The 25,723-nt window shown below is 51.9% G+C and overlaps 1 protein-coding gene and 1 pseudogene across 1 annotated transcript; both read right to left on the bottom strand.

Moving 5' to 3' along the window:
• Positions 1 to 974: 974 nt before the first annotated feature.
• LOC103719449 (putative inorganic phosphate transporter 1-3) lies at positions 975 to 3,066 on the bottom strand (annotated as a pseudogene).
• An 18,442-nt stretch (positions 3,067 to 21,508) lies between these two features.
• Positions 21,509 to 25,422, bottom strand: LOC103719448 (transketolase, chloroplastic-like). The gene is made up of 7 exons (XM_008808698.4): positions 24,813 to 25,422; positions 24,051 to 24,141; positions 23,822 to 23,927; positions 23,429 to 23,711; positions 23,144 to 23,292; positions 22,739 to 22,892; positions 21,509 to 22,625 (listed from the first exon to the last, which is right to left on the bottom strand). Exons 1-7 carry the CDS (start codon positions 25,272 to 25,274, stop codon positions 21,651 to 21,653), a joined length of 2,220 nt encoding a protein of 739 aa, XP_008806920.4. The 5' UTR covers positions 25,275 to 25,422; the 3' UTR covers positions 21,509 to 21,650.
• Positions 25,423 to 25,723: the final 301 nt, after the last annotated feature.

The raw sequence follows: 25,723 nt of genomic DNA, 5'->3' as shown, positions 1-25,723 counted from the left end.
TGGTTAGTCCGCATGGTTAACAAGAGCTTCAGCTGTTGGAGCACATGAATGGCAAACCCCTTCCCAATTAATTCTCTCTACATGAGTGGTTCAGGTTGCCTCTGAGGGAATGGTCTTATGTCTAATATATTGCCGACCAATTCCTCATTAGTTTTGGCCTTTCCCTAATAGTTTAGGTTTCTGGGTTTGTCAAATTAGTTAACAAAAAGCACTCAACAGTTTGTTTTACAAGTAGAGTAGATGATAAGTTTAAACAAAACAAGGCCAGGCCTCGTATTCAGCCTCTGATTGCAGCGGTTTAGGGCACATTTTGTCTTGGGCTCCTCTTTAGCCACAGACAAAATTCTCGTAGCTGTAGACTCGGAACATTTTTCAGTAACATGGACAAGAGGAGGTCTACACATCAACTCCATTTATGCTCTTTCTATGAACCTCGCTAGGTTGATGATCTAGTTGCTTACCCATTCTTCTTCAGGAGGCCACCACTGGATTGGCACATCTTCAATTATGTTCTTTACCTAGATTAATGTCTGACTGATGAGAATATGATTCCATGCAAACCTTCCTCTTGGTTTTACTTATTCTTTGGTGACTCTGAATATGGATTACATTTAAGGTTTCCCGTCTGAACTTTTTGCAGAGTCACCATAAGCATTCAGAAGAAAAGTAGGATAAATCTAGAAAAAATTGGAAATACAATAGACCTTCCAACAATAATCGTTAGGAACGCAATTTAAACCTTATATTACACTAACAGAGAATCAAAACTTACATATAAATTTATATCATGTATGTGATTGAACACCTCGTTCTGTATATGACAGTGGTTAAAAGCATCGCTCGCTAGAAAAGTGATGCGGTCAGCAAGCATCGCAAATCTCCGTTCCAACATTTGCTCAGTCTCAGAGGAACTAAATGAAGCCTATAATTTAAGACGCAGCACAGAAAGGTCAGCCATGGCAAGAGGAATTGAAAGAACGGTCGGAGAAGGGATGCGGTCGTCTCAGTAGGTTGCCAGGACCATCGCATAACAGAAGGTACCGTTGATCCGAGTCGTCTCGGTAAGTAGCCAGGACCAGGATGGCCAAGACCTCGATTTATGTCAGCTAATTAAGAAGTAGATTGGATTAGGAAATCTGATCGAGATATCGGAAGATGTTGATATAGTGATTTTATCATATTGGTAAGCATCGTATACCGATACGAAGTAATATTCGTCACTATATTTCAAACACTTGCTCAATAAGTGCAGAGCTATGCGATCATGACATCCTGTTTACACTAGCACGCAAGACTTAGTAAGACTTACATTGCAGAGACTGGGGACTTAAATACACGCGGGAACTGGCCCAGGAAGAGGCCTGGGAAGCAAACAAGTGAAAAAGAAGGGAGAAAAGAAACATCAAAAGGCACACAGCATAAAACTTTCAGTAAGGCGCACAAGATCAATCAAAGCACCAAGTAATCCGGAGCTCTAAGCAGAAGCAACGGTAGTCTCATGGAGTTCTCCTTCGGTCTCCTTGGACATCTCCTCCAGCGACTTCCCCTTCGACTCCGGCACGAGCAATGAGAAGACGAGTCCCAAAAAGTTAGTCGCGACGAGGAAGAAGAGCGCGTTCCTGACGCCGATGCCGGCCGGATATCCCTTGTCCCTCTTCGCCGGGTCCTTGCTCTGGGCCGCATACAGGAACCCGAAGGAGCCTACGATCGCACCCGCCTTCCCCGCCGCCGCCGAGATCCCGTGGCACGTCGACCGCAGCCGGGCGGGGAAGACCTCCGCCGGCACGATGAACGTCGTGGTGTTGGGCCCGAAGTTGGCGAAGAAGAAGGTGAAGCCGTACATTGCCACAAAGCCGACATGGTTGTGGGTCCAATGGTCGTACGGGATGGCGAGGGCAAGCATGAAGACGGTCATCATGAAGAAGCCCATGATCTGAATCCAGTACCTTCCCATGACCTCGATGAAGGCGACGGTGAACCAGTACCCGGGGACGGTGCCGCAGAGGGCGATCAAGGTCTGGGCGCGGGCAATCCTGAAGACTTCTTCGATGGCGTTCATGGTGGCAGCCTTGGGGATCCAGCCGATGGCGCTGAAGATGTCCTTCTGGAAGAGGTTCTGGCTGTAGAAGGCGATGTCGAGAAAGAACCAGGTGGTGGTGGTCGCGAGCAGATGGATCCCGTGTCGGCGGGCGAATTCCTTGGAGAAAAGCCCAAAGTTGTTGGCCCGCTCGTCGACGAGCCTCTGGGCCCCCTCCACGTCCTCCTCGATCTCGACGTTGAGTACCTTGGACATGTCGGCGGCCGCCAGCTTTGCGTTCTTAGCGACGAGGGCGGTGTATCGAGCGGTCTCCGGCATCTTCATCCGCCAGTAATACGTCAGCGCCGCCGGCACCGCCCCGAACATGAGGATGATACGCCAGACGTAGTCGGCCTCGGGAACAGTCGAGCCGGCACGGTCGACGCTGTATGGAGGGACGTTGTACTTCTTCTTGAACCCGCCCGCCACGATGAGGGCGACGGTGCCGCCGATGAGGATGCCGAAACCCTGCATGGCGAAGACGGCGGCGATGAAGGCGCCGCGGGTGCGCTTGTTGGCGTACTCGGACATGATGGTGGCGGAGAGGGGATAGTCGCCGCCGATGCCGAAGCCGAGCCAGAAGCGGAAAAAGCAGAGGGTGGCCATGACGCCCTTGGCGGTGTGGCCGAAGGAAAGGCCGGACGCGACGGAGCAGACTACCATGAGGATGAGGGTGAGGCCGTAGACCTTCTTGCGGCCCATCTTGTCGCCGAGCCATCCGAAGAAGAGTGGCCGGAGAGCGTGCCGCAGAAGGCCACGCCGTTGACAGCGGCTGACACGTTGGGGGGAAGCGAGCCAGGTGAATTGGAGTTTGGGTCGAAGTAGTAGATGCGACCGAGTAGTTTGGTGATGAGGGAGATGCAGAAGAGGTCGTAGGCATCGGTGAAGAAGCCCATGCCGGCGATGACGATCGCCGTGAAGTGGTACCACTGTGTCCTGGCCACATCTAGTGAGTGCAAGACCTTAAGCTGTTCTCCGGCCATGGTGGTGGTCGTTCTCTTCTCCTCCTTGTTTGTTTCCTTCTAGTCGAATCTATCCCTGCATGATTTAGAAAGGTATTTATAATTACAGTTCTTGTGATTACTGAATTAGCACCCGGTTGTCTTGTTATGGATAGAATTTAGTCGCGAAAGCATAGTAAAGCATAATTTAGACAGCTTATATATTAACCATACTAATCTGTCTATAAAGATTATATGAACACTAAATCCTCATTGTAGTGTAGAAATAGTCCATGCAACTTTAGTAACGAGCCCTATGTCTAATAAAATAACCTTTTTTTTTTTTGTTATTATGCATGGCAACTGCCTCATAACTGCCAAAACATTCAGCCCTCAGCGTAATATGAAAGTCAAAGGATATGCAGAACAACCAGCCGTTGGATAGTTAAGATGTAGGTTATAAGGCGGTCATGGCAGGCATTAATGTTTAAATGTCCACCGTTGTTTTCTCTTGAAAAGGCATCTACTACTGCTCGGGACATATAATTCATTTGACATTGACCCGGCTAACTTATATGTGATTATAACTATATTACCTTTTAATGATAATTATAATTATATTGTCATGAAGCACTTTTGCAGAAATTTTATGCATAAGAAAGCAAGTATTTCAAAAAAAAACTTTTAGATATGAAAGTTAATACCATTATAACGATCTTTCAAGATATTTGAAAATGAGAGTAATTCTATATTTTTTTTAAGTCACGCATGTTTATAAAATGATAAATAGTATTGTAGATTAGATGGCAATATATGTGGTGGATCATTTTGGATTCTCTTTATTGGATTTTTCATTATTTTATTTGTTGGTTCTTATTGACGTATTTATTCTAGATTGATTTAATAAATTTAATTCATAAAAAAATAATAACAATGATAGAAATGTTGGAGAGGAGAAAACTTTGGAATTAAGAGACAGTGGCCTAAACTCTTTTTTTTCCCACTTATTAGGAAAAAGAAATGATCCAAACTCAAACCGAACAGCTTGATGAGAAATAGTAAAAGCCAAGGCAGTAAAAAGTCACCTAGCTAGAGTGAGAGGAGATAGCGGCGGGGAGGAGGGTGGAAGAGCCGAAGAGGAGATCGAGGACTGGTGGTTGCCTTCTTTCCCGTATGGCACAGCCGGTATTTATAGGCAAGAAAAAGCTCAAAGAGAATATGCCGCATCTTGTCATTAAATAAAAGTAGAATTATATTTATTGCAAGTCAACCATCCCCTCAGGCAAATTGCCCCAGCGCTCTATCCTCTCCGGACTTTGAAACCAGCTTTTCCACCTAAAAAGGCCTTCGAATTGCTCCATAAAATAACACAAAAATCTCTACCACAAAAAGTCAAATGCTTGGGTCAATGACTAGATAACGTCACCATTTTTGCATATTAGGAAAGGGACAATAAAGATTTAATCAAACCCGTTCTGACATTCTTAAAGTCAATTCTTTTCTGAACAATTTTTCTGATCTTTTCATACATTTCATTATGTGATATCTAGTTTGACCTTTTACATCCTAAGACTAAAGAGGCCCTAACTTTCCAAGCGTCTTTCCGACTGGACATACTACTCGGCTGGCTCAGTTAATCTTGTAAAGCTAAACAAATCGTTGTTGTTCTAAAAGCCACATGTCCACGAGATCTTTCTGCCCAAAAATACTTCTGCCGTGTGTGTGGTTTGGGGCTTTTGTGCCCAAAGCTACGCGCTCGGTCGACTGCCCACTTATCCCACCGTACCATGCTGATTGGGACTTCTAGCCGAATTTTCTCTCTTTCCAACCGAACATACTTCCTGTTGTATCTAAATTACAAAAGTCAAATGCTCTGTTTAACGAGTGCATTGCATTCATTATCAGAGGAAAAAAAAACTAGCAGATTACATCACAATTTCATTATTTGCAACTGGATTTCGAATTTGGGACAGTGACAACATAATTTGCTTATTAAAAGCTGTTGAAATATTTGCAGCAGAAGAAAAAAATAAAAAAAAGAAAGAGAGAGAAATGACTTTATTTTTCCTGTTTCAATGCATTTGGTACATCTCATGATTATATATATATATATATATATATATATATATATATATATATATATATATATATATATATATATATATATATATATATATATATATATATATTTGTGTACAGACTCCATACAAAAAAAATTATACTGATCGATATATAATCACGCTAACAAAGAAATATTATGGGCTGATACAGGTTGTTATGTGATCCCTAAAATTACGCCAACACTCCTCTCAAACTCAAGATAGTCTATATATAGGTGCCAACTTGAGTTGGTAAACTGGATCACAAATGTGCCCAAAAACTAGCGTACTAAATCAAGAGCTGAAGTAGCAGCTCAGAAGTTAACGTGATAGACCAGAAGCTGATATAGCAGATTAGAAGCTGACATTATAACTTAAAGGCTGATATTTCAGACTGATATGTTAAACTGATATGACAATACAAAATTTGATATGACAGGACAAAAGCTAATATAGCAGCTTAAAAACTGATGCGGCAGATCAAGAAGCTAACATAGCAAATTAATATGTTTGGCAATACTAATGTAATTAACTGACGCGGTAGACTAATACATCCATTTATATGACTAACTAATATAGCAAACTGATGTGTCTGATTGACATGACAGATTGATATATTTGCCAATGTGGCCGATTGACTTATATGATGATGTGGCAGCGAGAAGATACATATAAGATGACAATTGTAGTGAAAACAAAGCTCAAAGAGAAGGCAACCAAAGGTCGACGATCCTCGTAGATGGAGGCATCATGGAAGAGGAGCAAGTGACCTCAAATTGGATGATGAAGAAGATAGAGGCAACAAATAAAATCGAAAATGGAGAAAAAGGGGCCGAGTGATGGCGAGGAGAGACGACCAAAAAATAGAAGCTAAGAAGAAAAGTGGTGGAGAGGAGCTATAGATCCATTTAAAAATAAATGTTAATATACCGAAAATAGAGAATATGCCGATCTACTAAGAAATTTGGCATCCTTGAATGTTGATTTATTAGTAAATAGAGGAACTGTGAATTCACCTAAAAATAAAAAATCTTCAAGTGTTGATCCTTATGACCCGTGTTGCTGGTGGTCCAAACCGAGAACGATTGACACGACGGTGTGAACGGGGTTCCGCCTGAGTTGTCTTGGTTGGTGCTGGTCGCGCTTCACCTTCCGCCAAGGAACCTGCAAACAAGCCTTGCACCACCACCAGGGTGGTGATGGCCCTCCGACGGTCAAGTCAGAGGAGATTGGAGGAGGAGAGATGATAATCACAAGTGGGAGAGAGTGCTCCGGGAGGTATTGCTTACCCCCCCCCTTCTTCCCCCAGCCGCATATATACCTGGCTGGGAGGTCTCTCAGGGGGGTTTGTCGTCGTGGGGCACGATAGAATGGCCACTGACATGGCCGTTACGGGGCGTCGTGGAGCAGCGCTGGGTACGGTCATGGCAGGGCGTAGTGGAGCTCCGCTTTGTACGGTTGATACAGGAGATCGTGGGCAGCATCGGGTACAGCCGTTGCAGGGAGTAGTGGAGCAGGAGGCCGCGGCGTGCCTCTGGAGAATAGCCTGTCGTTATCAAAAGATCTCCGACTCGGGGTCGGAATGCTGGATCATAGGGCAGCCGACCCGGGGTCGGGCTGCGAAGCCGAGGAGGTCCGACTCGGGGTCGGAGTGCTGGATCATAGGGCAGCCGACCCGGGGTCGGGCTGCGAAGCCGAGGAGGTCCGACTCGGGGTCGGAGTGCTGGATCATAGGGCAGCCGACCCGGGGTCGGGCTGCGGAGCCGAGGAGGTCCGACTCGGGGTCGGAGTGCTGGATCATAGGGCAGCCGACCCGGGGTCGGGCTGCGGAGCCGAGGAGGTCCGACTCGGGGTCGGAGTGCTGGATCATAGGGCAGCCGACCCGGGGTCGGGCTGCGGAGCCGAGGAGGTCCGACTCGGGGTCGGAGTGCTGGATCATAGGGCAGCTGTAGCTTTCCTGGATACGCGTGCCGATCACGTGGGGCATGGCGGCTCAATTCCCCCATAACAGTAGCCCCCCACTTCCGAGCCTGGAACCAGAAGGGGAACAGGTGAAGGGAGTGATGTTTCGAGATTGCCGCCATCCTTCGGAGAGGCGCGCGCGCTTCAAGCTTCCCGCCTTCTTTATGGCGTATGGCGGTTGCTGCTGACCTGGCAACCTGAGGATTTCGGCGGACATCCTTCCTTAATGGTGTCGATTCGCCTTTGGGGTGCGAGCGACCCTTCGGTGGCCAGGCGTCTTCTGGCGTCATCGAGGTGTCACTTGCCCTTTCGCCTATTTAATCGGGGGCCCTCCCCCGTCCGTCTTCTTCTTTACGGACATTTTCGAGTTTCTCCTTTGCGCTACCATTGTTGCCGCCGAAACGTTCGCTTGCTTTTCCTTTGACGCTCTCGGAGCCGTTCTTCCTCCTCTTCAAGTGAGTTTCCCACTCTTCTACTTTGAGCTCTTCATACTTTTTCTTTTTGTACTAGTGCACCCCAGTCGTTCCGGCCGTTCCCTCCTTCTTGACCCCGTCCTGACCGTAGATTGGCCATTAGGGATGGGCGAAGTGGGAGCAGATAGCATCAAGTCAAAACTGGTCGCCGAGGACTTAGACGGATTTGTGGCTCGGTACCACCTTCCCGAGGCCTGCAATGTCACGCTCCCAGGGCCTGAGGAGAGGATGTCTCATCCTCCTCGAGGGAAGATCGCCATCAATGAGGGCATCCTCCAGGCCGGGTTCCGCTTTCCCCCTTCAGACCTAGTCTTACAGGTGCTCCGGGGTTTAGGAATGGCACCGACGCAACTGGTGCCGAACTCGTGGCGTGCTCTGACGGTCTTCCAGGTTCTCTGTCGCTTGCATGCGATTCCCGCCACCTTGAACGTTTTCTGGGAGCTCTACGGCCTGAGCGGCCACCCCCAGGACAAAGGGTGGTGGTGCTTCGCAGCGCGGCGAGGGTGCGGCCTTGTCAAGGAGGGTCCTACCTCCATTCACCACTGGAAGGAGCGCTTCTTTTTCGTTGATGCAGACCCCTCCTGGGAAATCAGGGCAATCTGGGGGACGCCGGTGAAGTCCCCAATTGGCCTGTCGAAGTTGTCGAGGGAGGAATCCGAGGGCGTCGCCGCCTTGAAGGGGTTGGTCGCCGAGGGCCAGCTTCCCCCGGTGGGCCGCCTTATTTCTGAGGATACCTTGGTGAACGTCGGTTTGAGCTCGGTCCCCACCGACCGTGAGTCCGCCATCGTTTCTTTAGCTCTTTTCTTCTCTTTCGTTCCTACTTCCTTTCGGTTTCTCAGTCCCTGACCATCCCGTCCTTCTTGCAGAGGTCGACGACGTCATGCGGTCGGTGAAGTCGAAGGCTGTTGGTAGGGCGTCCCTGCTGGAAGCAGTCCGGAGGAGGAAACGAGCTCTTCCGAGCGGGGCCCCACCGGCGAAGAAGTCCCGTAAGGAGATATCTCCGATGCCGACCGACGAGTCCGGGCCCACCGGTCAGGGAGATGTCGTGGGCACCGACCGGCAGCTGACGCTGTATCAGCCCTCCGGTGGTAAGGTTGCCGCTACTCCGGAGGTGCCACCTGAGCCTGCTCAAGACGGACGGGTCGGACGTGATCGGTCCCCGACCCGGCCTTCGACTCGGTCGGCTCCTGATGACTCGAGGAGGGACGCGCCGAGGCCCCGGCCGAGCGGGACCCTATCAATTCCTGGGGCGACCCCCGCCCCGAGCGCGATCAGCCGGACTCTTCCCCAGGCGATGGATAAGGGTAAGGCTGCAGAACCACCATCCGGCTCCGGGGAGAAATCGGGGTCTGCCTTCACTACCGATGGCGCCCGAAATCTCATCGAAACAGTGTTGCTGGAGAAGGACCGTCGGCGGGTCCGGGAGTTGGATGTCTCTGACGTTGGGGCCGCCAGCTGCGTCTGTCTCATGTCGGTGAGTGTTCTTCTGGCCGTCTTTCACCATTTATTGGCTCTGTTGTTCTCCGCCTGACTCCCTTATTTTTCCTATTTCTTAGCTCGCCCAGTACATGATCCGTCTGGAGGAGTGCTACAAGGAACAGGCGGGGCTTTTGGCGAAGGCCGAGGACCGGCTGAAAGCAATGGAAGAGGGAGGCCGGGCTGCGGCAGGCAGGACGACCGGGGACCTCGAGGCGAGGCTCCGGGAGGCCGAAGAGCGGGCACTCGGCTTCGCCGCCCTGGAGGAGCAACTGTCAGAGGCTCGGGAGCAACTCAAAGCCGCCTCGGGCCTCGAAAGCAGGGTCAAGAAGGCGGAGGAACGGGCTGAAAAGCAGTCCCGGAAGATCGCGGACTATCGAGAGCGGTGGGAGAAGGCCCAGCGGTCTGCCGACAACGCCTGCGACCGAATCCGCTCTTTTGAAGCCAAACTAGGCGAACTGGAGTCGGCCCTGGAGAAGTCATGCACGGACGTCCAAGAGCTCCGTTCGCGCCTGAAGGAAGCCGAGGCCGCTCGGGTTGCTACCGAGGCGAAGCATAAAGAGGCTCAGGCTGATCTGCTGAGGGTCTCCTCTGAGGCCGAAGGCCGGATTGTGGCGAAGGTCTTGGAGGCCAAGGCTCAGATTATGGAGCGAGCTGAGGCGGAGCTGGCCGAGAAGAGGGCGGAAATCGGGCGTCAGGCGGTAGAGGCTTATCGCCAGTCCGCCGAGTTCGCCCATGATATGTCGGAGGCAGTGCGGACCTATCGCCAGTCTGACGAGTTTGTCCATGACGCGTCGGACGCGGGGGCCGAAGCCTTCACCTTGGGCTTCGAGGAGGGCCTGGCAAGGGTGTCGGCTAAGTATCCCGAAGTTGACCTGAGCGAGATCTCCCTCCTGGACTCCTCTCCGGCGCCATCGCCTGCTGGTTCTCCTGCTGCTTCCCTACCTCCCGCGGACGAGCCCGGCGTTCCCGACCCGGGAGTTCCTCCAAGCTGACCTCTTGTACCTTTCATTGTCTTTTTTATTTTTGTATGTCGGCGTTTTGCCCAATTGTATGGGCCTCGGCCCTGAAAATTAATGCACGTTGAATATTTCTTCATCTCGCCCTCGTCCTCTTTTTTTTTTTTTTTTTTTTTTTTTTTTTTTTTTAGCTCTTGGTTGCTTCTTGCTGACTTTTGATTCCCGAAGTTCTTCCGGCGCTAGGCCAGGCATCCGAGGGTTAAACCTCAGGAAACTCTTCCGGCGCTAAGCCAGGCATCCGAGGGTTAGGCCTCAGGAAATTCTTCCGGCGCTAAGCCAGGCATCCGAGGGTTAGGCCTCAGGAAATTCTTCCGGCGCTAAGCCAGGCATCCGAGGGTTAGGCCTCAGGAAACTCTTCCGGCGCTGAGCCAGGCATCCGAGGGTTAGGCCTCAGGAAACTCTTCCGGCGCTAGGCCAGGCATCCGAGGGTTAGGCCTCAGGAAACTCTTCCGGCGCTAAGCCAGGCATCCGAGGGTTAGGCCTCAGGAAATTCTTCCGGCGCTAAGCCAGGCATCCGAGGGTTAGGCCTCAGGAAACTCTTCCGGCGCTGAGCCAGGCATCCGAGGGTTAGGCCTCAGGAAACTCTTCCGGCGCTAGGCCAGGCATCCGAGGGTTAGTCCTCAGGAAATTCTTCCGGCGCTAAGCCAGGCATCCGAGGGTTAGGCCTCAGGAAATTCTTCCGGCGCTAGGCCAGGCATCCGAGGGTTAGGCCTCAGGAAATTCTTCCGGCGCTAAGCCAGGCATCCGAGGGTTAGTCCTCAGGAAATTCTTCCGGCGCTAAGCCAGGCATCCGAGGGTTAGGCCTCAGGAAATTCTTCCGGCGCTAGGCCAGGCATCCGAGGGTTAGGCCTCAGGAAATTCTTCCGGCGCTAAGCCAGGCATCCGAGGGTTAGGCCTCAGGAAATTCTTCCGGCGCTAAGCCAGGCATCCGAGGGTTAGGCCTCAGGAAATTCTTCCGCTCGCTGGTCGGCCAAGGCTGGCGCAAGCCGAAGCGACCGGTCGGGGCTTCCGGCTAGTCTGCTCCCGGGATGATCATCGGGTTAGCCAGGCATCTGAGGGTTGTCAAGCCTCAGGGAAATTCCGCTCGTTGGTCGGCCAAGGCTGGCGCAAGCCGAGGCGACCGGTCGGGGCTTCCGGCTAGTCTGCTCCCGGGATGATCATCGGGTTAGCCAGGCATCCGAGGGCCGAGCCTCGGGAGATTCCACTCGTTGGTCGGCCTAGGCTGGCGCAAGCCGAGGCGACCGGTCGGGGCTTCCGGCTAGTCTGCTCCCGGGATGATCATCGGGTTAGCCAGGCATCTGAGGGTTGTCAAGCCTCAGGGAAATTCCGCTCGTTGGTCGGCCAAGGCTGGCGCAAGCCGAGGCGACCGGTCGGGGCTTCCGGCTAGTCTGCTCCCGGGATGATCATCGGGTTAGCCAGGCATCTGAGGGTTGTCAAGCCTCAGGGAAATTCCGCTCGTTGGTCGGCCAAGGCTGGCGCAAGCCGAGGCGACCGGTCGGGGCTTCCGGCTAGTCTGCTCCCGGGATGATCATCGGGTTAGCCAGGCATCCGAGGGCCGAGCCTCGGGAGATTCCACTCGTTGGTCGGCCTAGGCTGGCGCAAGCCGAGGCGACCGGTCGGGGCTTCCGGCTAGTCTGCTCCCGGGATGATCATCGGGTTAGCCAGGCATCTGAGGGTTGTCAAGCCTCAGGGAAATTCCGCTCGTTGGTCGGCCAAGGCTGGCGCAAGCCGAGGCGACCGGTCGGGGCTTCCGGCTAGTCTGCTCCCGGGATGATCATCGGGTTAGCCAGGCATCTGAGGGTTGTCAAGCCTCAGGGAAATTCCGCTCGTTGGTCGGCCAAGGCTGGCGCAAGCCGAGGCGACCGGTCGGGGCTTCCGGCTAGTCTGCTCCCGGGATGATCATCGGGTTAGCCAGGCATCCGAGGGCCGAGCCTCGGGAGATTCCACTCGTTGGTCGGCCTAGGCTGGCGCAAGCCGAGGCGACCGGTCGGGGCTTCCGGCTAGTCTGCTCCCGGGATGATCATCGGGTTAGCCAGGCATCTGAGGGTTGTCAAGCCTCAGGGAAATTCCGCTCGTTGGTCGGCCAAGGCTGGCGCAAGCCGAGGCGACCGGTCGGGGCTTCCGGCTAGTCTGCTCCCGGGATGATCATCGGGTTAGCCAGGCATCCGAGGGCCGAGCCTCGGGACATTCCACTCGTTGGTCGGCCACTTGTCGCTCGCCGCCCATCAGGGTTTCTCTGTGCCCAGCCGCGACCGTGTTTCTCCTCTCCTCCAAGCGTTGCCTGGGGGGAACACGAGAAGGGTATTAAACGCTAATTAATGCGTTACCTGGGAAATCGGATCGCCAGTTGCTGCTGGTGAGGAGTGTTAGTTGAGCGGCCGCGATATGCGGGTTCTTCGAGGAGGATGCGGCCTGGGCGCGAGCGGAGACACGTGGACCTAGGGGTATACGTCACCCGGATCGTCCTGCACAAAGAATGCGATTTAAGGAGAATGACGCTTAGGAAATCGCGGGGAGATACGCCTCGGGAGCCGGAACGGCTCCGGATTCAGTGCGCCTGCATTTATTGGAGCCACCCGTATCGGAACTACCAGGGGGCCGCAGCTTGGCTATAAATACAGGTGCAGGTACGATGGAATTTGCCAAGCCGGAGCTGCAGGTTGCCATGGATCGCGGACCTCCTCCTTGGCATATGACTGAGAGACTCCTGTCGAAGGAAAGGGGAGGCGCTCCCCTTACAACTTCAGCCAACTAGCCGTTTCATCTGGGATCAACAAGGAGGGTCTCCCCGGCGGAACTCCGCTCTAGGCGTTTCATCCGGGATCACATCTCCCCTCCTTGAAGTTCAGCCTCCCGGTTGAGCTCTGCGCCGGACGCTCAATCCGGGACCGCGCCTCTATATACTCTTCCCCCTTGAATCCCTTCTCTTCCCTACCACTGGGGAAGATGGGAATATCCTTTGGAGGCGGCGTTCCCCTGGGGGCAGCGGGAGCTTCTTCTGCGGCGGCTCCTCCTCTTTTTGGTGAGGTGCTGGATGACGCCTCCGGTTAGAAGCACCCACTTCTGGTGGGACTGCAGCCGCCCTGGGTTGAGGGTTTGGGTCCCCACCTCTTCTTTACTTTCTTTACTCCCTAATTCCCCTCTGGGAATTCCTTGTAATCACACGAGCACGCCACTGTAACCAGAAATTATTGAAATGAAAAGTATTGCACCTTTTTAAATTGTCTTTCTGGCCTTGTTGTTCTACTGGTAATACATCCGCAGGTTAGCGGAATTCCAGCCCCTTGGAATTTCTCGGCCATCTAGGGCTTCCAACTGGTAGGAGCCAGGTCGGTTTACCCAACGAACTTTATACGGGCCTTCCCAATTTGGCGCTAGCTTCCCACCTTCCGTAGGTTGAGATGCCTTAGCTCGCCTCAGCACCAGATCTCCAATTCTGAAAAGCTTCGGTCGGACTTTGGAGTTGTAATATCGGGCCACCCTCTGCTGATACATTGCCATTCGTACCTGAGCCATTTCCCTTGCCTCTTCCAAGAGATCCAAGTTCCCTCGGAGTTGCTCTGAATTGGCCTCGGGTCGGTGCGCGGCCACCCGAGGCGAGGGGAGTCCGAGCTCCACGGGGGCAACGGCTTCCGTGCCATAGGTTAGGCTGAAAGGCGTCTCTCCAGTAGGAGTCCGTTGTGTGGTCCGATACGCCCAAAGGACATTCTCGAGTTCCTCGACCCAAGCTTGCCCCGTCCGGCCGATCCGCGCTTTGATACCTTGGAGGATTGTCCGATTTGTGACCTCGGCCTCGCCGTTGGTTTGGGGATGCGACACGGATGTGAACCGATGCTCGATCCCGAATTCCTCGCAGAAGTCCCGGAAGTGCTTGTTATCAAACTGTCGACCGTTATCCGAGATGAGGACCCGAGGTACTCCAAATCGGACAATGATGTTCTTCTTCACGAACTTCCAGACTTGTGCCTCCGTGATGGTGGCCAGTGGCTCTGCCTCCACCCACTTGGTGAAGTAGTCGATGGCGACAATCAAAAATTTCCGCTGGGCCGAAGCGACGGGGAATGGTCCGAGGATATCCATTCCCCACTGTGCGAAGGGCCAGGGCGCGGTGATTGGCGCCAAGGGGACAGAGGGGACTCTCTGGACGTTGGCGTGGCGCTGGCAGGCGTCGCATTTCCGCACGTGGTCCTTCGAGTCCTCCAACAAGGTCGGCCAATAGTAGCCTTGCCTCATGATCTTATGCGCCAAGGACCTAGCCCCCAAGTGCGATCCGCAGATGCCTTCGTGGACTTCGCCGAGGGCGTAGGCCGCTTCCGCGGGGCGGAGGCACCTTAAGAGGGGGGCGGTAAACGAGGTCCGATACAGCCTCCCTTCATAAAGTACGTAGTGGGCGGACTTCTTTACAAGCCGCCGGGCCTGATCTTCGTCTTCAGGGAGGATTCCTTCGGCGAGGTAGGCGACGAGCGGGTCCATCCAAGACGGCTCCGGATCAATTGCCATCACCGCTCCAGCCCCGTCAATGCTCGGGGCATCCAGGGTCTCCAGGTAGATTGCCCTCGACAAGTTGTGCGCGTCTGCGTCCACTAGGCGGGACAACCTGTCGGCCCTGGCATTTTCGCTCCTCGGGACCTGCTGAATGTCAACACTGCCGAGGTCGGGAATGAGTGTTTGCACCTTCCGGACGTAGCTCTGCATGGTCGGGCTCCGCGCCTCGAACTCCCCTCGAACCTGCCCGACCACCAGCTGGGAGTCGGTGAAGACTTTCAGACGCCGGATGCCGAGCTCCTTGGCGAGTTTGAGTCCCGCGACTAGGGCCTCGTACTCCGCCTCATTGTTGGTCACTGGAAATCCGAACCTCAAGGCATACTCGGCTATCACTCCATCGGGATTGGTGAGGACCAGCCCAGCCCCTCCACCTTCAGGGTTCGACGACCCGTCAATGTGGAGCGTCCAGATCGGGAGATCGAGGCTGGGTGTCTCCGGCGGCTTAGGTTCCGCCTCCTGCACAGTGCACTCAGCGAGAAAGTCCGCGAGCACCTGGGCCTTGATGGCTGGTCGGGGCTGGTAGCGGATGTCGAACTCACCAAGTTCTATTGCCCACTTCACCAGCCGTCCCGCATTCTCTGGATTGCTGAGAATCTGCCGCAGTGGTTGATCGGTCAAAAGGGTGACAGAATGAGCCTGGAAATAGGGGCGAAGCCTCTTGGTCGCAGTCAGCAGCGCGAAGGCGATCTTCTCAGCCTTCGTGTACCGCGTCTCGGCATCCCGGAGGACTCGGCTGATGTAGTATACAGGCTTCTGAAGTCTTGCCTCTTTCCGAACCAGTACTGCGCTGACTGCGGTTGGGGAGACCGCCAGGTAAAGGTAGAGCATCTCCCCCTCTTGCGGCTTGGACAGCAGGGGAGGAGACGCCATGTACTCCTTGAGCTGGTCGAACGCCGCATGACATTCGGCCGTCTAGAGGAAGTCTTTTGGGCGCTTCAACACCTTGAAGAATGGTTGGCAGCGTTCGGCCGACTTTGCCACAAATCGTCCGAGCGCGGCGACCCTTCCAGCGAGCTCCTGAACCTCCTTCACTTTGGTCGGAGGGGACATATCTTGGATGGCTTTGATCTTGTCCGGGTTGGCCTCGATCCCGCGCTGGTTGACAATGAAACCGAGGAACCTCCCGGCCGAAGCACCAAAAGCGCACTTCGCTGGGTTTAGCTTCATGCGAAACTTTCGCAAGGTGGTGAAAGTCTCCTCCAGATCTGCAATGTGCTGGTCTGCATGGCGGCTTTTTACCAGCATATCGTCCACGTACACCTCCATATTCCGGCCGATCTGCTCCTTGAAGATTTTATTGACGAGGCGCTGGTAAGTGGCGCCAGCGTTCTTCAGACCGAAGGGCATTACCTTGTAACAGTACAGCCCCCGGTCTGTTATGAAGGCAGTTTTCTCCTCGTCCTGTGGAGCCATCATTATTTGGTTGTAGCCGGAGAAGGCGTCCATAAAAGACAGTAGCTGATATCCGGAAGTCGCGTCGACCAGTTGGTCTATCCGTGGAAGCGGAAAGCTATCCTTGGGGCACGCCTTGTTCAGGTCGGTATAGTCGACGCACATCCTCCACTTCCCGCTCGCCTTCCGGACAAGTACGACGTTTGCCAGCCACTCGGGGTAGCTCACCTCTCTTATGAAACCTGCCTCCAAGAGTTTGTCTACCTCCTGGTCGACCACCCGGATCCGATCCGGGGCACAGTGTCTCTTCTTTTGCTTTACTGGTCGGTGGGTCGGGTCGACGTTGAGGGCGTGAGAAACGACCTCCGGGTCGATCCCAGGTACATCGGCCGCCGACCAGGCAAACACATCTGCATTGGCTCGGAGGAATTCCACTAACCGGAGCCGAGCTTCCAAGTCGAGGTTGGCACCGACCCGGACCGTGCGGTCCGGGCGGCCTTCTTCGAGGGGAACTTCGATTACGCCCTCGGCCGGCTCCCCGTGCCGCAAGGCCACTTCGTCTCTGGCGTCAAGTGACTCGACGCTTAGGGCCTCCATGGGCTTCTTCCCTTTGAGAGTTGCTAGGAAACACTGCCGTGCGGTCGGCTGGTCACCTCGGACCTCTCCAATCCCGGCCGCTGTGGGGAACCGCATGAGCAAATGGTAGGTAGAAACCACCGCGCGAAGGGCGTTCAGTCCGGGTCGTCCGAGGATAGCGTTGTAGGCCGAGGGGACACGGACGACCAAGAACCCGAGCCGCACCGTGGCTTCTGCGGGTGCAATGCCCGCAGTCACAGGCAGCTCGATGACACCTTCGGCCGAGATAGCGTCTCCAGTGAATCCTATGAGGGGGGTGGATGTTTTGTGCAACAATTGTCGGGAAAAGCCCATCTTTTGGAAGGCCTCGTAATACAAAATATCAGCTGAGCTTCCACTATCCACAAGAACACGCCTTACATCATAGTCCGCTATAGTGAGAGAGATCACCATGGCGTCATCGTGGGGAGTCTGAACCCCCTTTACATCTTCATCACAAAAAGTGATTACATTTCCGACCCGCTGCCTCTTCGCGACGGCCACTCCTGATACTTCCGCCGAGCCCCCTGCGTTCCTCACGGGCCGAGAGCAGCCCCCAGTGATGGTGTGGATCACTCCCGCAACGGGTCGATTCTGCTCCCGAGGCTCCTGAGGGGCCGGGTCGGCTGGACGCGGGTCTGCGGGGGGACGTCGGTCGTTTACATATCGACCGAGACGCCCTCGGCGAATGAGAGCCTCGATCTCGTCCCGAAGCTGGAAGCAGTCTTCGGTATCGTGGCCGTGGTCTCGGTGGTACTCACAGTACGCCCGAGAAGGCTTCCTCCCAGGGATCTTCTTCATCTGCCTCGGGACCGGGAGGTCCTCCCGCCCCTTGACCTCCATGAGGATCTGGGCCCGGGGGGCCAGGAGTGGGGTGTACCGGTTGAAGCGTCGGTGCGGAGAACGAGGGCGTGTGGCGCCGTGGTTCCTTGCTGGTGACGGGCTTCTGCGCCGGCGTTGAGGCGTCGGGCTCCTCCTCTGGGGTGCCTCTTTTCGCCTTTTCTTCCCGGGCTTTAGAGGGGCCTCGGCGGCCTCCTTGTTCCGGTGGGAGGCTGCCTCCTCGGCGTCTGCATACTGGTTTGCCCGAGACAACAGCTCCGGGAAGCTCCGCGGCAGGCGTTTGTCCAGGGAGAAGGTGAGTCTGCCCTTCCGGAAGCCTCGCTTCAGGGCTGAGAGAGCCACCTCCTGGCTCAAATTCCGGACCTCCAGTGTTGCCTTGTTGAAGCGGGTGAGATAATCCCGCAGGCTCTCTCCCTCGTTCTGCCGGACATCGAAGAGGGAGTCGGAGACCAGTCTTCGCCGGCTACTGACGGCGAAATGGCTGATGAAGAGACGGGTGAACTGGTGGAAGGACTGGATGGAATTAGCCTCCAGGCCGGCGAACCACGCCCTTGCCGGGCCGCGGAGGGTCGCCGGGAAGGCCTTGCAGAGGAGAGGATCCGATGCTCCATGGAGGAGCATAAGAGTCCTGAAACTCTCCACGTGGTCCCGTGGGTCCGCCGCCCCGTCGTAGGGTTCGATCGCCGGCATTTTGAACCCCGGCGGGTTTAGGGTTCGCAGGATCCTTGAGACAAGCGCCGGCTGGGAGGAGATTTCCAAGTCGGCGAAGGGATCTTTGGAGTGGCCCTTCAGGACCTGGAGCTGTCTGTGGAGATCGTCCACCCGCCGGTCCAGAGAGCGCGACCGGTGGGTGGGAGACAAGGAGCGGCGCGAGGGGGACCGACTGGAGTGCGGGCCCCTCGAGGACTGGGGTGTCTGAGAACGCGCCCGGGTCCGCCTCTCGTACCCCGCGCAGCTCCGATGAGAAGGTCCTGGCAGAATGGACCGCACTCGAGAATCCTCCCCGCGCCGGCGCTCCTCTCCATGGGAGAGGAAGGAGCGCGGGTTGTGAGGAAGAGGCGAGTGCTCGGGGAGCAGCGGCTCCTGAGCCCGCTGCGGCACCCGAGAGATCACACCCTGCAGATTCTGCACTGCCTCCGCGAGGGTGCGAACCTGCTGGGCTAGCTGGTCGAACTGAGCAGGTTCGACCGTCTGAATGGGAGGAGAAGCGGTGGAATGCTGCTGAGAGTGTGTTGGGGACGCAGCAGCCTCCCGGCCAGAGGCGCGAGAGGCTCCGCGACCGGAAGCATTGGAAGCTCCGCGACCACCTCGCCGTGCCATTACGATCGTTCTGAGATTCGTGCCCTTCCTCTAGCGCCAACTGTTGCTGGTGGTCCAAACCGAGAACGATTGACACGACGGTGTGAACGGGGTTCCGCCTGAGTTGTCTTGGTTGGTGCTGGTCGCGCTTCACCTTCCGCCAAGGAACCTGCAAACAAGCCTTGCACCACCACCAGGGTGGTGATGGCCCTCCGACGGTCAAGTCAGAGGAGATTGGAGGAGGAGAGATGATAATCACAAGTGGGAGAGAGTGCTCCGGGAGGTATTGCTTACCCCCCCCTTCTCCCCCCAGCCGCATATATACCTGGCTGGGAGGTCTCTCAGGGGGGTTTGTCGTCGTGGGGCACGATAGAATGGCCACTGACATGGCCGTTACGGGGCGTCGTGGAGCAGCGCTGGGTACGGTCATGGCAGGGCGTAGTGGAGCTCCGCTTTGTACGGTTGATACAGGAGATCGTGGGCAGCATCGGGTACAGCCGTTGCAGGGAGTAGTGGAGCAGGAGGCCGCGGCGTGCCTCTGGAGAATAGCCTGTCGTTATCAAAAGATCTCCGACTCGGGGTCGGAATGCTGGATCATAGGGCAGCCGACCCGGGGTCGGGCTGCGAAGCCGAGGAGGTCCGACTCGGGGTCGGAGTGCTGGATCATAGGGCAGCCGACCCGGGGTCGGGCTGCGGAGCCGAGGAGGTCCGACTCGGGGTCGGAGTGCTGGATCATAGGGCAGCTGTAGCTTTCCTGGATACGCGTGCCGATCACGTGGGGCATGGCGGCTCAATTCCCCCATAACAACCCGAAATGATCTTTTTGATCTAAACCTTCTCCATTCCCACTTATACAACCTCGATCTAAATAGAGATTGTGAGGACCCATATGGACGCGTATTTAGTCCCACATCAGTTATTCGCCAAGAAGATTTTGAGTACTTATATAAGACTAAAGAACCTAAAAAAATATTTTTTAGCTAGCCATTGTGGGTGAGGTCCTGAGTTGTTTTAGAGATCTACTCTTATTTTGACCACGTCTGGCTCTTTTAAAAACTTGGGCGAAGAAACTTGACTTATACTCCACTAAGAAAGCGGAGACTCCTTGATCGATACCTACTCCAAATAAGGTTGGGTTTGGCCAGATTTTCAGAACAAGCCAGTTTCGCCACCCGTATCCACCGCTAGGTTGGATGGTGACCTTTTATGTTATAACAGGAGAGAGATTATGTAATTTTATTAAGAGGGAGAGAGTTACATAAAAAGTTGTAGGAGAAAATTTTGTTGACAAGTCTTCATGGTAAGGAGAATTTTGCTAAGACATCATAGGGTAGAGAGAGGCATCTTAGAGAGGTAAGAGGTATCTTTGTGAGAGGAGTCTTTTCTTTTTTTTTTTGAAAAAAAATATTTTTCTCTCTAATTTTTTTTTCTACTACTATTACTTATTTTAATTGGTGTTTGTTTTCTATTACCATTTTACAAAGTTTTGACTTTTTAAACTGGTTTAAGTTTAATTATTTAATCAATAGTCAAATGGAAACCACCATAGCCCAAAAATGGAACCGTCCCACTTGGTTGTAACGTCATTCCGTGAGCTTGCAAGCTAACCGTCTGACGTGCAACCATAAAAACGCTTGCGGACTTAAGCAATTGATTGCCACGTGAAATCTGTGAATGATTTTTCCGAGTCAGCACATAATTGCTCAGAGATTCTTACACTGATCATGTCCTTCAAAAGGCATGCAGACATCAGCTGATTGGCTGCATGGCTTCAAGCAACAACCTTCTCTATCTTACTATCATGCCAGAGGTGCCGGCTCCGTGCACATAAAAACAAAAATAATCTCCTTTCCCGAGCGCATTGGTTAATCTTGCAGCACTTAGTGTGATACAAAGAGGTGCTTGAATATTTTTAATATTTTGTTGATGACCTTTAACAAGCTGAAATCATTTTTTATCATGTAAAGAACACAGAAGACGAAAAGCTATGTTCCTTTCTCTGGCTAAGGATACCGGAAGGTAAACCCTACTAAGAATCTATTTAGATAATTAGATTAAAATTCTATAAAATTTATAAATTAGATTAATACAATCGATAACATTATAGGACTACAGACCGGACTAGATCTATATTTATAAAGACTTAGAAATATAGATTTTTTTTCTCCCTATAAATCGGGCCAACCCAATCTAAAATTATTTCTAAAATTTTATAAATATAGATTTGGTGCAGCCTGTAATTTTATAATATTGCTGGCTGTACTAGTCTAACTCATGAATCTCATAGAATATTATCTTGGAACGGAAAAGTTGACCATAATTTTTCTCCTGGTTAGCATGTAGAATATCACCTTGGAATGAAAAGTCCCTCCCTTCCTCTATGGATTTTTTTTCCTGTACGTAGAAAAGTTTAACCCACGTTCTCCCTTTCAATGGAAGCCATAAGTTTCCATTTAGCATGAAAAATAATTTAACATTATTTGCTCTGTTTCTCTTTTTATATCCAAGGGTGAAAAAAAGTAATTTCATGAATTGTAAAGAACATTGCATGGGCTCCACCCAGATCTCCATTCTTTCCATGGTTTGGATTCTCTGCAGTGCATTGCAGTGGCAGTCCATCGGTGGATGCGTGCCATCTCGTATATTTTTGATCGGACGGCTTGTAAACCCACGAGTAATCCGGAGCAGTCGACGAGAGGCGACCATGAATCAGAACAAAACAGCTTCCATTCTCTCTCGACTACTTTTTATCAGGATTTTTTTAAAAAGCATCACTAACATACTACTATTTTGCGAGCACTCATCTTTTTCATCATCTGCGGAGACTTTCTTATTAATTTATTCTTGCACATATGAATACAGAGGAGAAACAAACGAGAAACATGGAATGCAACAACTGGAACCGCCAAAATTTAGTTCTCTAGCAAAGACCTTGCAATTCTAGTGACATTCTCCTCAGTGAACCCAAACTTCCTGAAAGTATCCAAGCCAGCCCCGCTGGCTCCAAAATCCCTCACCCCATGAATCACACCACTCTCTCCGACGTACTCTCGCCACCCGATCGGTGATCCTGCCTCGACGCTCACTCTTTTCGACACCTTCGGAGGCAGCACCAACTCTCTGTACTCCCTGGGCTGGCCATCGAAAAGCCTCCAGCACACAAGCGACACCACCCTCACCCGCCTCCCCTCCCTCCTCAGCGTCTCCGCACTGCCCTCACAAAGACACAATTCTGAACCAGTGCCGATCAATATAATCTCCGGCAACCCATTGATTCCTGAGTTGTCACTGATAACGTAGCCACCTTTCTCTACTCCTGAAATCGACGTGCCTTCCAAGTTAGCGGCCACCTTCTGCCTCGACAATGCTACGACGCTGGGCGCATCCCTGTTCGAAATTGCCACCTTGTAGGCCCCGGCAGTCTCATTCCCATCGGCTGGCCGGAAGACCAAGAGCCGTGGAATAGCTCGAAGGCCAGCTAGTTGCTCTACTGGTTGGTGGGTAGGGCCGTCCTCTCCAAGCCCGATCGAGTCGTGGGTCAGGACGTACACAACTCCAGCATGGCTCAAAGCTGATAGCCTCATCGAATTCTTCATATAGTCGGAGAATGTAAGGAAGGTTGCTGCAAAGGGGATTAGTCCACTTCCATGCAATGCAATGCCATTGGAGATCCCAGCCATTGCGTGCTCACGAACTCCGTAGCGAATGTTACGGCCCTGTGGAGTCCCGGGCAGCTGGAAATCAGCGTAGCCTTTTAGATAAACTTTGTTGGAGCTTGCTAGGTCGGCACTTCCACCTATCAATCCTGGAAGCGCCTCGGCAAGCTCGTTCAGGCATTTCTCGGAGTACCCACGAGTGGCATCGACAGGGTCAGATGTAGACCAATTCTGTTCAAAATAAAAGCTGCAACTATGAGCGAACCAAATTTGTGTTTCTTTCTGTCATCTGTTGTTTGCTGATAACGTAATATCAGAATTGATAAATATATGTAGTCGACTACCGGCAAGGACTCTTCCCATCCAGGAGGTAACCCACCATGGAGCAGGATCTTGAATTCCTCTGCTTCCTGAGGGTACATTGCTTGGTAGTGTCTTAAAGCAGACTTCCATTTCTTCTCTATGTTTGCGCCATATTCTGCTTGCCTTTGCATCTCCCTGTCAAAATATTAGAGATGACCCAACTTTGCAGGACTGCTGGAGGAAACCAGAAACTAGTTCATATATAGCAGTGGTGATAGAGTAGTATTCTAAAGGCAACTTAGGTTCCATTAAATTAGTTATCGGATGAATTACAGAGATGAAAACTAGAACACTAAAGTATCGCAGAAATAAGTTGTGGAATATTAGCACGAGAACGGAAGCTGGATGTTTTTTTATAGCTGAACAGTAATCCATGTTATGTGTACCTGTAAACCATAGGAATGACATGAAACGGTTCACGATCCTCCCATTTAACTTTTCCTCTCATTTGCTTCACATCATCTTCTTCAAAGGTGCCATGATGTGCTTTATAAGTGCCTTCCTTTACAGACAACCGGCCAATCAATGTTTTTACCTGCAAGCACTCAAAATTTCTCACTATCTTCCGGAGAGAAGATCTAAATTCATGGCTTCTTGGTTAAACAGTCTGCTGGTTTGACAATTTGCCTCAGAACAGAGAAGGAAAAGGTAGGAGGGAGAGATGATCTTGCCCTGATAAAAGTTGGCCTTCTTGTCTCATTATGAGCAGATCGTATCGCCTTTCTTAATGATCCCATATCTTCATATATATCTTCCACCGTGATTGTAGTCCAACCGAGAGCTTCAAATCGGGCGGAAATATTTTCAGAAAAACAAATTTTTGTATCCCCATCTATCGTGTTATGGTTGTCATCGTAGATCAATGTGAGCTTATTAAGTTTCCAATGTGCAGCAAGAGAAGCAGCTTCATTTGATATTCCTTCCATTGCACACCCATCACCCATGATGCAGTACCTAGATTGAGATTGCCAAATAGCAAGACGACTTAGTCTTTTGATGACATAATCTTGCATTCACTCCAAACGAAAAGAAAAACGAAATTATTAATGTTTCAATTGGCTTACGTCCGGTGGTCGACGAGGATAGCATTCGGTTTATTGAAACGTGCAGCTAGGTGAGCTTCAGCTAGAGCAAGGCCGACGGCATTTGCAACACCTTGACCAAGAGGGCCTATTGCAAACTTTGAAGGTTTAATTGTGGTGAACTTGCATTAAATTGCACCTAACGCTAACTTCATTTTTTCCCCGATAATATTAACTTCATTTTGTGTAAATGGAGATGAAGCAACCATACCTGTTGTGATTTCAACTCCAGCAGTCAGAGTGTTCTCTGGGTGGCCGGGGGTGCGACTGCCCAACTTACAAAGCTGCTTCAAGTCTTCTAGCTGCAGAAGGGATTGCATTAATTTTACCAATATATATATTTTTTGTTTGAAGTGCAACCCACTTCCTAATCAATATTTTCTGCTACTAGCAATTTGGAGGTTATGGTGCCTAACTTCTTTATCACATATGTTAAAAATAGAGCTTCAATCCTACTTGTGGGATTTAAGCTCTTACCTTTTGAATAGGGGGAAAAACAAAATTGGCAAGCCATTCAGAAAAAACTTTTGTAATGTCCAAAACTTCTTAAATGCTTCTCTTATGATAATATTGCTAACGTATTGCTGGTTAGATCCCACAATGATTGCTCTAATATCTGTGCAGGTGGAGGAATGAAAAGATTTGCAGTGCTTTGAGATCTGTGCGGAGCACGATCCGATGGGTGATGTTGCAAAAGATGATAAATCATTCTTTTGCGTGAAAGATGCAATCCAAACCCAAGTTATAGATTACATGATCATCATAGCAAGATAAGTTGTCCAAAATTGTTTATAGATGATAGTATCATAAGAGAATCTAAATCTAAATTCCAACATAATAAATCAAATTGTACAATATTCTCCTGATTCCATAAATTTAGCAGGAACAACTGTATATATATGATCCAATATGCTTAGATGCAGCGAACCACAACTACCAAAAACAAACGGAACGCTAAGATGATCCACATCACCTGAACTGAGTCAAACCCGGCAAGATGCAAGCACACATATTGATGCAGACATCCATGTCCAGCGCTAAGCACAAACCTATCCCTATTGAACCACTTGGGATTCTTGGGGTTGTAGCGCATGACATGGCGGTAGAGGAGGTACCCCACCTCGGCCATCCCAAGGGGCATCCCAGGGTGCCCGGCCTTTGCGTGCTGGACGGCGTCGACGATCAGCATGCGAACGTTATCGACAGCCCTTCGGTCGATGGCGGTTTGGAAGAAGTCTTCATCTTCCAGCTTCTCTCTGGGCAGAGGACCATTCGATCTTTCGAGCTCATTTTGCCATGAGATCCTGTAGTCGTTGGAGGGGTGGAACCGGGCTCTGGTTAGGTGTGTAGGAGGCTTAGTTGAGAGACGTTTGGTATATGGTTTTGGGCGAGGGAAGGGCTGTGGGGGTTGGAAGAGAAGGGAGAAGAGAGCCATGGGAGGGAAGCAGAATTGTTGGAAGAAAGACGGAAGATGAAGGGAAGGGAAGGGATCCAGTTTTTAAGTACTTCTGCAACGGCTTTGACACGTAGTAAAGGCTGCGTGAAACGTGGCAGTCGAGGAGATCTAGAGATCCATGGTAAGCTCTCCTGTTTGCTTTTAGAGCGGCAGTGGCATGGAACGTCACTTCTTTAATCCCACGGTTTGGAAGTCGAGAAAAAGTACTTCAGGTTCAGGTCTATCATACGTGCTTGGGGGCCAACCAGGGTCACAGTTCTAACGGAGATTGGGCTGTGAACCATGGACACGAACTTAAAGCTCGACATGATCTCAAGTTTCTTGGGGTCAGCTCATTCATTTCCTCCGAGGCTAAAATTTTTGAAGTTGAGGTTGGCTCGTTTATAGCGATTCTTAATTAATGCGAGCTGAGCCCAAGCTTTTCATGA

Source organism: Phoenix dactylifera, chromosome 3, assembly GCF_051530095.1.
Source record: "Phoenix dactylifera cultivar Ajwa chromosome 3, Ajwa_hap1_PhDact_Kaust_v1.1, whole genome shotgun sequence".
In the NCBI taxonomy this organism is placed as follows: Eukaryota; Viridiplantae; Streptophyta; class Magnoliopsida; order Arecales; family Arecaceae; genus Phoenix; species Phoenix dactylifera.
This window is presented reverse-complemented; position numbering and strand designations above follow the sequence as displayed.

Bases quoted from the DNA above. Each gene is read 5' to 3' on its own strand.
- LOC103719448 (XM_008808698.4), bottom strand. From the start codon at position 25,274: ATGGCTCTCTTCTCCCTTCTCTTCCAACCCCCACAGCCCTTCCCTCGC. The intron at 23,928-24,050 runs GTATGGTTGCTT...AGTTTGCAATAG, and splicing joins TGGAGTTGAAATCACAACAG to GCCCTCTTGGTCAAGGTGTT. The intron at 22,626-22,738 runs GTAGTCGACTAC...TATTTTGAACAG, and splicing joins GATGGGAAGAGTCCTTGCCG to AATTGGTCTACATCTGACCC.